This window comes from Tachysurus fulvidraco, chromosome 26, assembly GCF_022655615.1.
Source record: "Tachysurus fulvidraco isolate hzauxx_2018 chromosome 26, HZAU_PFXX_2.0, whole genome shotgun sequence".
NCBI classification, from domain to species: Eukaryota; Metazoa; Chordata; class Actinopteri; order Siluriformes; family Bagridae; genus Tachysurus; species Tachysurus fulvidraco.
The window spans coordinates 3524866-3537107 of NC_062543.1; the positions used below are offsets into that span (position 1 = coordinate 3524866).

The window sequence follows — 12242 nt, forward strand, 5'->3', positions numbered from 1 at the left end:
CTTGGGTCATGCAGGTCCAGAGCGGGTACTTGCGGAAATTCGGCAACGTTTCTGGATAATAAAGGGACGTGCTGTCATCAATCGAACTCTCAAGTCATGTCTACAGTGTCGCAAGTTAAGAGCCAAGCCACAAATCCAGCAAATGGCAGACTTGCCCGACTCTAGAGTAACACCAGGTGAGCCTCCATTCACTCGTGTGGGCGTAGACTACTTTGGGCCATTCTTGATTAAGAAGGCTCGCAGTGAACTCAAGAGGTATGGATGTTTGTTTACATGTCTCACTACGAGAGCCATCCACTTGGAAGTTGCGCACACTCTCGATACTGACTCATTCATCAATGCTTTACAGCGATTTATCGCTAGGAGAGGCCCACCCACAGAAATGCGCTCGGATAACGGGACTAATTTTGTCGGTGGATTACGAGAGTTGCGGAAAGCCATTAGTGAATGGAATCAACAAAGGATTTCTGATTATCTGCTACAGAAGAATGTAAAATGGATCTTTAATCCACCTGCCGCCTCCCACATGGGTGGTGTTTGGGAGCGACAAATTCGCACCGTCCGTTCCATTCTAAGCATTGTCCTAGCACAGCAGGCACCAGATGATGAGGGGTTGACAACACTGTTTTGCTGTGTTGAGTCTATTGTCAATGGTAGACCAATCACTAAACTCTCAGACGACCCAACAGATCCTCTACCACTCACACCAAATCATCTGTTGTTACTCCGTTCTGGTCCAATTCTACCTCCAGGAGCCTTCATAAAACAAGACGTCTACAAACGTAGATGGCGCCAGGTGCAATATCTGGCAGATGTCTTCTGGTGCAGATGGCTCAAGGAGTATTTACCTGCATTGCAGCAGCGTCAAAAATGGCTACAACCAAAGCGGAATCTTCAAATAGGAGATCTTGTGCTTATTCTGCAAGAAAACACACCACGCAATCACTGGCCATTAGGTCTGATTACTCAAGTATATCCAGGTGCAGATGGACTTGTGCGTACTGTGGAAGTGAAAACACAGGCAGGTGTCTTCAACCGTCCGGCTGACAAAATCTGCCTCCTGGAAGCCAGTCTTAGTTGACTTTCTCAGTTGAAATAGCTTAATGGAGACATCACCCTTCCTTTGTTTGAATGACCTGTTCGGGTCATTGGGGCCGGGATGTTGGGTGCTGCCCCTTTAAGGACGCTAGTACAGTGTGCTCAGGGGATTGATTAGAAAAAAATAGTTAGAGAGAAAAAAGGACACTGAGAGAAAAGATATGTTGTTATGTTAAACCTTGCTAGACCAATAGTAAAATTCTAGTTTAAAAAATAATAATAACAAAACTATATATTCCCCAGCGTGGTGAGTGATTTATGTTAAGTGAATTGATATTTTTTGAGTTGTTATTTAGTTCGCTATTTGCAATTAGCGCCGAAGCGCCTAAACGGCTAATGCTAATGCATATATATGTTGTTTAGACGTTTGCCGGTTTGTATTGTTTGTCGGGATGTTCAAGCAATATATGTTGTATTTAGTACTAAATTGCATTTAGTTCTAAATTGCATTTGGTTATGTGGGCAATACTGCTTTAGTAATTTTGAGTTGTTTGTGTTTTGCAGTTTGACCACACACACACGCATGTACACATGTATACACACAAATGTAAAAAACCAACAACACCCAAAACAACAAATTCTGAGAATTAAACTACAGCAACAACGAATGTGTACATTGTGAGTTCTGCACTAGAGGAATACATAAATAAAAGAAAACACAACAAACAATATCCAGCTTAATGTTATCATTTTGTGGGTAACACATGCTTTTGTTTTCCGTGTCGAGTGTTCAGTGTTGCTTTCTCTGAAAATGACACGTTCGTTTCGACGTGCAAAAGAATTGTCCCTATTTATCAAATCTAATTGATACAAGATCTGTTAAGGGGTCAAAAAAAATATTACAAATGCAAAAAGAGAGAATGTAAAAATAAACATGTTTTTATATATATAAAGTTACTAAATAGTTCCAAAATATGTACAAAAAAACATTCAAAATGAAGAAAACACAACAATAACAAACAATCCTAACAATTGTCTTAAATATATGGTATTAAAACTATAGACATGAGAGATTAAAGCATTAAAGAACACCCCCCCCCACCCCAATACGACCGGCCCACTTGGAATATCACTTGGCCCACCTTTCATCTCATATCTGGCGCCGGGCCTGGGTGAAATTCAAAATGCGTTGAACAGAGAACTAAATTCGAATGATCCTGTTGTGGCATTGTTCCAAAAATAAACCGAAGCCATTTCACCCTCAACTCACTGAGCTACACGAATTCTATGGGCGCCGTCTCAAGTGGGAGAGCTCATGAATAGTAATGAGCTCGATCAATTCCACGTCACACTGAGCAGCTTTTCTAATTGTCTTGATTTCTCCGCTTATTTCTTTTCAGTGGCTAGAGCTGACAGGGAAGGTAGCAGTTCATTTTCACATTCCCGACACAACACAAACACATATGGACCTAACACATAAAAAAAAATACAAGTGTAAACGGCTTTATGTGGAAGGACACCTTTAAGGTGTTGGACTACTGATCGGAAGGTCATGAGTTTGAATCCCATGTCCCCCATTGCCCGGCCCCTGAGCAAGGCCCTTAATCCTCAATTGTATAAGTTGTAAGTCCCTCTGGATAAGTGTGTCTGCTAAATGCCTGTAATGTAAATGATCCAGTGTGTTTTTACCATTCAATAAATCGATGCTGTTTGTTAGATGTACCAGTAGATGGCAGAGCTACATAACGCATCTAAGTGGGAAGTGAGTAGAATTTAAAACAGTGACGTTGCTTGGTAATAGACTTGATTTACTGGTTTGTACACTTGCAGAACACTTCCTGATGTTTCTCCGAGTCAGATTCGTGTGTTTGTATCATCAGATACTTGCTTTGTTGTTGGGATACATGTGGAAGTTTGGAGGAGCTCTGGCTTGTTTCTCATGTGAGATAGAAGACTGATCGTCCTGCCATCATGAGGGCATGTGGGAAAGGTGCTCTCTGCTTCCTGCTCCTGCTTGGTCTGATCCAGACACCGCTGTGTGTGACAGCTGGGAAAATCCTCATCTGGCCTTCAGAATTCAGTCACTGGATTCACATGAAAACAATCATAGATGAGCTTATAACAAGAGGACACAGTGTGACCATAGTTACCCACAGTGCTACACCGTTTCTACTGAAAGACCAGTCTCTCAGCTACAACATGGAGATCATACAGGTGCCTCACACCAAGAAGGACATTATGAACAACTTTGACAGGATTTTAAAGTCTTGCGTGTATGACATACCAAAAATCAACATGATACAAGGTTTTTTGAAGCTTACTGAAGGCATGGACATTATGACGGAGCAGAATAAAGCATTGTGTAGAGAACTTTTTGCACGTGAAGATCTGCTGGAGAAGTGGAGAAAGGAAAAGTTTGATGTGCTTCTGACAGATCCTGTGACCGTATGTGGTGAACTGCTTGCACAGAAGCTCAATCTGCCCTTCGTCATGAGTACGAGGCCATTTTTTGCTAATTTTATGGAGCGACACTGTGGGCAGCTGCCGGCTCCACCGTCCTATGTTCCTGCATTTGGCATAGGCTATACAGATCACATGGATTTCCTGCAGAGAGTGAAAAATATTTTGTTTATTGCCTTTCATGATATAGTGGTTAATCACATGATGATGGCAAAATGGGATCCCTTCTTTACAGAAATCATGGGTAAATAATTATCTCGTTTTTTATTATTATTATTATTTCATTTAGGCTACAGATTTAGAAAAAAATAATATTATAAAAAAATTAGAAAACCTGAAGTTTTAGTTCTTGTCCTCTGGAAAAAACAATGTGTGTAAAAAAGTCCAAAAACATAGAGTTACACCAACATACTTATGTAAGGTCCAAGGTCCTATGATTTATCTAAGGTCATTAAACACTTCTGAAGCAATCACCAGTTGGGAAAGTTGAAACACTCCCCCTATATGAACATGTCCGATGTCACAAGTGACTTAGTCAACATTTTATTAACTACAATGACTTGGAGAAGATCTTCTGCCTGTTTGGTAATTCTGCTGCTGAGCTTGTCTGAAATGGCTCACAGTGGCAACGTGTTGGTTCTTCCTGGTGAATACAGTCACTGGCACAACATGCGTGTAATTGTTGAGGAGCTCATTGACCGGAATCACAGCGTGACCGTTCTCACACACTCTGCCTCACCTACACTGAATCATGGCCAAAAGGAACGGTTCAACTTCATGTCTTTTAAAGTCGACATGGAGCAACAGGAGGTAGACAACTTCTGGAAGAGCTTCATCAGTGTATGGATGGATGAAAACACTTCCAGCTTTCAAAAGATGATCTTGTTTTGGAACATGATGTCCAGGATGTCTCATTATACACACATTGTGTGCGAAGGAATGTTTGCTAACAGAGATCTTATGACTTCACTGAAGGAATCACGCTTCGATGTTCTTCTGTACGATCCCATGATGCCGTGTGCTTACTTCATGGCGGAAGCTCTTGAGTTGCCCAGTGTGATGTCTCTCAGAGTCTCTTTCGCGTATACTCTGGAGCGACTCTGTGGACAGATGCCCGCTCCACCATCTTATGTACCTGCAGCTGCAGCTCAAGGGCATCTCACTGATCATATGGACTTTACAGGGAGATTAGAGAACATGCTACACTACATCATACACACGGCGATAATCAAACTTCAGCAAAAGTTAACATTAGTTGAATATTTCAGCAAAATAACTGGTATGAGGTAACACTGCAGCTTTAATCTTTTTTAACTACTTAACAGGTTTGTTCTAAATTATATAGACTCTAGATTATGTTTTAAACTGTATTTAAAAATGAATATCTTCAGTGTAGTTAAAGATAAACGATTGCTGTAAATGTGTTCCTGTACTTCACAGGCAAACCCACAACACTATGTGACACCATGAGCAAAGCTGACATCTGGTTGATCCGAACTTACTGGGACTTTGAATATCCACGCCCGTTCCTCCCAAACTTTAAATTTGTTGGTGGATTACACTGCAAATCTGCAAAACCTCTACCAAAAGTAAGCTCTGTTTGTTCTTGTGTCCGACAGCTTTCTATTTTAGGGCACTCTATAATCTGACTCATTAAAAATGACTTGTTTTTAATAGGACATGGAGGACTTTGTCCAGAGCTCAGGAGATGATGGTATTGTTGTGTTTTCACTGGGGTCCATGATAAAAAACCTCACTAAAGAGAGAGCGGACACCATTGCTTCAGCACTCGGACAGATTCCCCAAAAGGTCTGAGTTTTCATTTATAATGAACATCTACATAAATAATCCACACTCTAGCATATGAAGGATTTGATCTGAATGTTTTGAGGATGGCTCTTTAGTGCAGCAGTCAGTGTTGGTACATCACAGCTCTTGGGTTCCTCAGGGTTCTCTGGTTTTCTTCACCTTTTAAAGATAGGAAAGTACATAGGCAGATTGACTACTCTGAAATTCCATGTGGTGTTGATTTAGAACAGTATAAGATCAGTCTTAAGTCCCTCAGATCTGAATCCTGTGTGTAATTTCAGGTCTTGTGGCGATACACAGGTGAGAAACCAGAAACTCTTGCTCCTAATACAAGACTCTATGACTGGATTCCTCAGAATGATTTACTAGGTAAGGAACATTTTCATTGAAGCTGTAATATCACGTTCTGTTGAAGTAAATAAATCACCAATGACTTGTATCTACAGGACATCCTAAAACCAAGGCCTTCATCACCCATGGTGGGACTAATGGAATATACGAAGCTATTTATCATGGAGTTCCCATGGTGGGCCTGCCGCTGTTTGCTGATCAGCCTGATAATCTAAATCACATGAAAACCAAAGGAGCTGCTGTGATGCTTGACTTCAACAAAATGAGAACCGAGGACTTAAAGCAGGCTCTCGATGACGTCATTAACAATACATCGTGAGTGGATGAATTAAATTTCAGTTGTTGGCACTTTAAGATTGAGACTTGTAAAAAGAATTGTAAAAAGAAGTAACACGCTTCACCTGAATAATTAGAGTGAGTTAAAGAGTTCAGTAAGGAGACCACTGTGGGATATCCACAGTGGTCTCCTTACTGAACTCTTTAACTCACTAACTGACTTGCATCCATGTGCAATGACAGTTTAATCGAATCTAATTTAATGAACCTGAAAATACTCTGCACTAATATTCACAGAACACTTCTTGCTTTGGAACAATTAGTATATGCCCATTTGAAGGCATTTATAATGCCAGGTGTGAATGTCTACATATCTCAGCTGTCCAATTTTTGCCAACCCAGGATGCATTTTAATGCCATGTTTGTACAAGGCTTAAGAATCTCACAACAATAATTTCACAAGCATTTTTCATTCTATAAATGTCTGTACAAAACATAACACAAATATTGGATTTCTTTTTTTTTCCATTTCCACAGGTACAAGGAGAGCATAATGAGACTATCCCGAATCCACCACGACCAACCGATGAAGCCGCTAGACCAGGCCGTGTACTGGATCGAGTATGTGATGCGCAATAAGGGGGCCAAGCACCTGAGGGTTGAAGCCCATAACCTCACGTGGTATCAGTACCACTGCTTGGACGTTGCTGCCTTTTTGCTTTCTGTAATTGCATTAGTCGTGTTCATCTTTGTGACAACATGCAGATTGCTATTCCGGAAATGTTGCAGAAAGACCTCAGCAAAGAGCAAGAAAGAGTGACGCATCTGTAATGAGTCTGTCTATGTTTTTGCCCTGTTTCTGTCTGCTGTCTTGCCCTGCTGTTAATTGTTGGCCCCGCCCATTCATTTGTTACCATGGACACTAATTTGCACTCAATCTCTTCCCCAGGTGTTTTGTCTGATTGTCTCTGTTTTGTGATTGGTTCCTGTTTACTATATCTACTCTGTTTGTTCACTTCCCTGGTGTTAGTTGTTGTTGGTATGTGGTGTGTTTATGTCAATGTTTCTGTTTCCTGTTCGCTCAGTGGTCTGCCTCGTGTTGCCTGCCTGTTTATCGGTGTTTTGGATTAAAACTTTAGAAACTGCATTTGGATCCTCACTCACATTTGTCTAACCGTGACAGCATCTGTATATGATTGTGTTATAAGTATAGTATGTATGGTGTGGCTTGCTTTTTAAATAAAATGTTAAGAACAAAGCCAGGGCTCTCAAGCTTTGAAGACAGCCATCTCAAAGCCCCCTGGGACCCCCCCCCCCCCCTCTTTTTTTATTTAAGTAAATAAATGATCAAATAATTTATATAAATAAAATCGGAGAGTTGTTGTGTTTAGTAATGATCACTGACCACATTTTAACCAAATACAAAGTATTTCTTTCATTTCCATTCATTAATTTGTGTGATTGAGAGAGAGAGAGAATGACTGGTGGTGTTTACTATAAGTGTTTGTTGCCTTTTTTGGACTCCTTTATCATTTGTAATGTTGCTCCCATATAAAACAGTTCAGCACAAGTCCAGATATTTTTAGGGTGATGATTGAGGACAATGTCCCCCGGCCAGAGACAAGCTGTTTCGTGTTGAGGTTTTGTTCAAACTGACCATCGAAAATACCCTCGCTAATGAATGTGTGTGTTTTTCAAATTGGTTGTTGCGTTAAATCTTAGCCAGATAGTGGTATTTTCTGATTGGCTATTGTGTAGCCTCTCTTTTTTTTTGATTGGCTGATAAGTGTCAGGCTCGACTAAGAACTGAGACGCGCTTGATTCCTGCCCGGTTCCATAGAGACAGCGGTGCGGACTGATACATTTTGTGCGCTGCGGCTTATTAAATATATGATAAATAGTCGAAACGTTTTTCTGCGTGAGAAATACGATGTGTGGTGGGAGAGCGTGAGAAAAGACCCAAATGAGTGACTGTTACTCTCAATGCGTGACACTTGACAGCCCTGCAGAGCTTTTTCACCGATTGCTGATAGAGTAACATTGACTGCTCTTGTTTTGAATCATTCAGACAGAAAGGTTTGACTCTTTCCTTTTCTTCACCCCAACTGCCTGTCTTGGTAGCTTCTCCTCCTTCCAACCTTGTCACTTTATCCCAGTAGGGAGTGAACTCCAGACCTCCTGACCAGAATCCCAGAATCTGGACTACTGAGCCACTGAGCCAACACTTCCCTTCAATAAATCAATGCTGTTTGTTAGATGTACCAGTAGATGGCAGAGTTATATAACAGAGTTGATTTCCTGGTTCCTGCACTTGCAGAACACTTCCTGATATCTCTCTGAGTCAGATTTGTTAGTTTTTATGATCAGATACTTTCTCTGCAGTTGGGAATAAAGGTCAAAGTTTCGGGATCACATGACAAATGTGGAAGTTTGCAGGAGATCTGAGTTGTTTCACGTGTGAGATGGAAGGCTGATCGTCCTGCCATCATGAGGTCATGTGGGAAAGATGCTTTCTGCTTCCTGCTCCTGCTTGGTCTGATTCAGACACCGTTGTGTGTGACAGCTGGGAAAATTCTCATCTGGCCAGGAGAATTCAGTCACTGGCTTTACATGAAAACAATCATGAATGAGCTTATAGCAAGAGGACACAGTGTGACCATCATTACCCACAGTGCTACACCATTTCTACTGAAAGACCAGTCTCTGGGCTACAACATGGAGATCATACAGGTGCCGTACATCACAAAGGACGTTACTGACAACAATGAAAAGATTTTGAAGTACTGGATATATGACTTTCCAAGTACCAGGATCCAAGCTTTTTTAAATCTTGCTGAATCACTTGACATTATGATGGAGCAGAATAAAGCGTTATGCAGGGAGCTTTTTGCACGTGAAGATCTGCTGGAGAAGTGGAGAAAGGAAAAGTTTGATGTTCTTCTCACAGATCCTGTAACTTTATGCGGCGAATTGCTTGCACAGAAGCTCAATCTGCCCTTCGTCATCTGTGTCAGACCCTTTTATATTATGGAGCGACACTGTGGGCAGCTTCCAGCTCCACCGTCCTATGTTTCTGCATCTACCCTGGGCTATACAGATCGCATGGATTTCCTGCAGAGAGTGAAAAATGTTTTGTTTACTTTCTTTCAAGATTTAATGATTAATATTATGATCGTGGTGAAATGGAATCCCCTCTTTACAGAGGTCATGGGTAATTGATCAACATTTAAGCCACGTCTATTTCATATGTGTCTGAGAGCACTAATTAGCCAAGCTCTGGTGCTGGCCAGTGTGATGTATTTGTGTTCCTGTACTTCACAGGCAAACCCACAACACTATGTGACACCATGAGCAAAGCTGACATCTGGTTAATCCGAACTTACTGGGACTTTGAATATCCACGGCCGCTCCTCCCAAACTTTAAATTTGTTGGTGGATTACACTGCAAACCTGCAAAACCTCTACCAAAAGTACGTTCTGTTTGTTTTTGTGTCCGACAGCTTTCTATTTTTAGCATAATATGCTAAAATAATATGCATAATAATAAAAGATGAATGCAGCTTTGCATTCCTGAGTTATTAGAACTCAGGGAAAGTAACAACACATACAGAGGTGAAGTTTACTGACTTTACTACAGATTTTTGAATGATTGCAAAACTTTTATTACCCCACTGGTGAGCGGTTTCTGTACTGTTGATGAAAAGGGAAGAGTTATTGGTCTTTGTGCTAGCTTTTTATTTTTATAAACACATCTAGGGACCAGTGTACATGGCCTGTGTACTCACTGTAATCTGACTCATTAAAAATGACTTGGGCTTTTGTTTTTAATAGGACATGGAGGACTTTGTCCAGAGCTCAGGAGATGATGGTATTGTGGTGTTTTCACTTGGGTCCATAATAAAAAACCTCACCAAAGAGAGAGCGAACACCATCGCTTCAGCACTCGGACAGATTCCCCAAAAGGTCTGAGTTTTCATTTATAATGAACATTTACATAAATAATCCACACTCTAGCATATGAAGGATTTGATCTGAATGTTTTGAGGATGGCTCTTTAGTGCAGCAGTCAGTGTTGGTACATCACAGCTCTTGGGTTCCTCTGGGTTCTCTGGTTTTCTTCACCTTTTAAAGATAGGAAAGTCCATAGGCAGATTGACTACTCTGAACTTCAATGTGGTGTTGATTAAGAACAGTATAAGATCAGTCTTAAGTCCCTCAGGTCTGAATCCTGTGTGTAATTTCAGGTCTTGTGGCGATACACAGGTGAGAAACCAGAAACTCTTGCTCCTAATACAAGACTCTATGACTGGATTCCTCAGAATGATTTACTAGGTAAGGAACATTTTCATTGTAGCTGTAATATCACATTCTGTTGAAGTAAATAAATCACCAATGATTTGTATCTACAGGACATCCTAAAACCAAGGCCTTCATCACCCATGGTGGGCTTAACGGAATATACGAAGCTATTTATCATGGAGTTCCCATGGTGGGCCTGCCGCTGTTTGCCGATCAGCCTGACAATGTAAATCACATGACAGCTAAAGGAGCTGCTGTGATGCTTGACATTAACAAAATGGACTCCAAGGACTTGAAGCAGGCTCTCGATGATGTCATGAACAATCCGTCGTGAGTTGACACTGTGATTTTAATAGTGTTGTTTTTTTTAAGATTATGATCACTTTAAGGGTGCATATGTTAAAAATCCAAACAAATTAGGCCAAATTACAGTGTGACCTTGGATGCTTTGTAAATATCATCACCAATCAGTCAATCATTTTTTGTCCCATTCTTTCTGATGGGGCCATGATGGAAACAGACTCAAACGTCATCTTTCCTGGAGTCTTTTGATTAGCCCTTTGTCTGAACTCCTGAACTCTGCCCATCCAGAGTGCCCAAAGTGGGAGCATAAAACTTCTAGTAACAAAGGCTCCTTTACCACAAACAGGGGTCTTTTTCAATCCCTACCATTTTTTAGGAGACTTACGATGCCTATGACCACATAACATTTGTAGTGTGAATGCCTTTGTGTCTTGATTCGTCCCAGACAGGAAATATAAATCTTATCCGCTGTAAACATCTATCTGCTGCTAGGCTAATAGATCGAGGCGATGTTAGAACAAAGGAGACGAAAGCATCTGCTTTTCATAGCTTTATTCATCACATCTTTTCTTGTTTATTTATATGTTCTGTTGTAGACTAGAATTCTCTTTACAACAGACCATAAAGGACTAAATGATTTTTATTTCATTTCTTTCCACAGCTACAAGGAGAGCATGATGAGACTATCCCGCATCCACCACGACCAACCCATGAAGCCGCTAGACCGAGCTGTCTTTTGGATCGAGCATGTGATGCGCAATAAGGGGGCCAAGCACCTGAGGGTTGAAGCCCATAACCTCACGTGGTATCAGTACCACTGCTTGGACGTTGCTGCCTTTTTGCTTTCTGTAATTGCATTAGTCGTGTTCATCTTTGTGAAAACATGCAGATTGCTCTTCCGGAAATGTTGCAGAAAGACCTCAGCAAAGAGCAAGAAAGAGTGAAGCATCTGTATATGAATGTGTTAATAATTACTGTGATGTTTTGACATATATTTTAGGAATAAAGCACTATGTTAAATGTACACTGTACAATCCAGAGTTTTTTTCTGTTTAAAACAGTACAGTAATAATGATCAGGTTTACTTTGAAATGATTCCAACACACTTGAGCACAAAGATATAAAACAGAGTTTTATTTATCAGTAACAATTACATTATGGTTTCCTTTTCAAATAAAGAATCTTTTGCTTTATTGCTGATAGAGAAAAATTTAATCATTGAAACTGCTTTCTTTTTATCACCTCAACTGCACTCTCTTAGTAGCTTCTTCTCCTTCCTTGACTTCTTTTATCCCCCTGCCTTCGTAATCCCTGGGGCTTGAACTACCAACCTTCAGCTTAGTAAACCAGAGGACTTTATATACCACTATCCTTTGTGCCACGTTTTTTTCTGCTCCATTAACAAAATCATAACTGATGTACTTAATCCAAACAGATCCACCTTCCACTTCCACCAGTTTTGTATTCAGATTTATTTCATCACAGCCTAACTTTTCTCCTATTCTCTAATTGTTTGAATATTCAGTGGATTAATGCTGTTTGTTAGATGTGAAACTAGATAGCAGTGTAATGTAATGTGTCTAAGGAAGAACTGAGCAAAAAAAAAGCGACGTGTGGTTACTTTCATGTAAGTAAAGGGATGCCTGTGGTTTATGACTTGTTTGGAGTAAGACAACAATTCCTAGTTGGTGCACTGAACTCTGCTG

The 12242-nt window shown here is 40.6% G+C and overlaps 1 protein-coding gene across 1 annotated transcript; it reads left to right on the top strand.

The window, feature by feature from the left end:
• Positions 1 to 2637: 2637 nt before the first annotated feature.
• Positions 2638 to 11560, top strand: LOC113641195. Its single transcript, XM_047809633.1, has 13 exons — positions 2638 to 3742; positions 4939 to 5087; positions 5176 to 5307; positions 5589 to 5676; positions 5754 to 5973; positions 6472 to 6750; positions 7020 to 7051; positions 8381 to 9145; positions 9256 to 9404; positions 9766 to 9897; positions 10179 to 10266; positions 10344 to 10563; positions 11198 to 11560. Exons 1-13 carry the CDS (start codon positions 3010 to 3012, stop codon positions 11478 to 11480), a joined length of 3270 nt encoding a protein of 1089 aa, XP_047665589.1. The 5' UTR covers positions 2638 to 3009; the 3' UTR covers positions 11481 to 11560.
• The last annotated feature ends 682 nt before the right edge of the window (positions 11561 to 12242 follow it).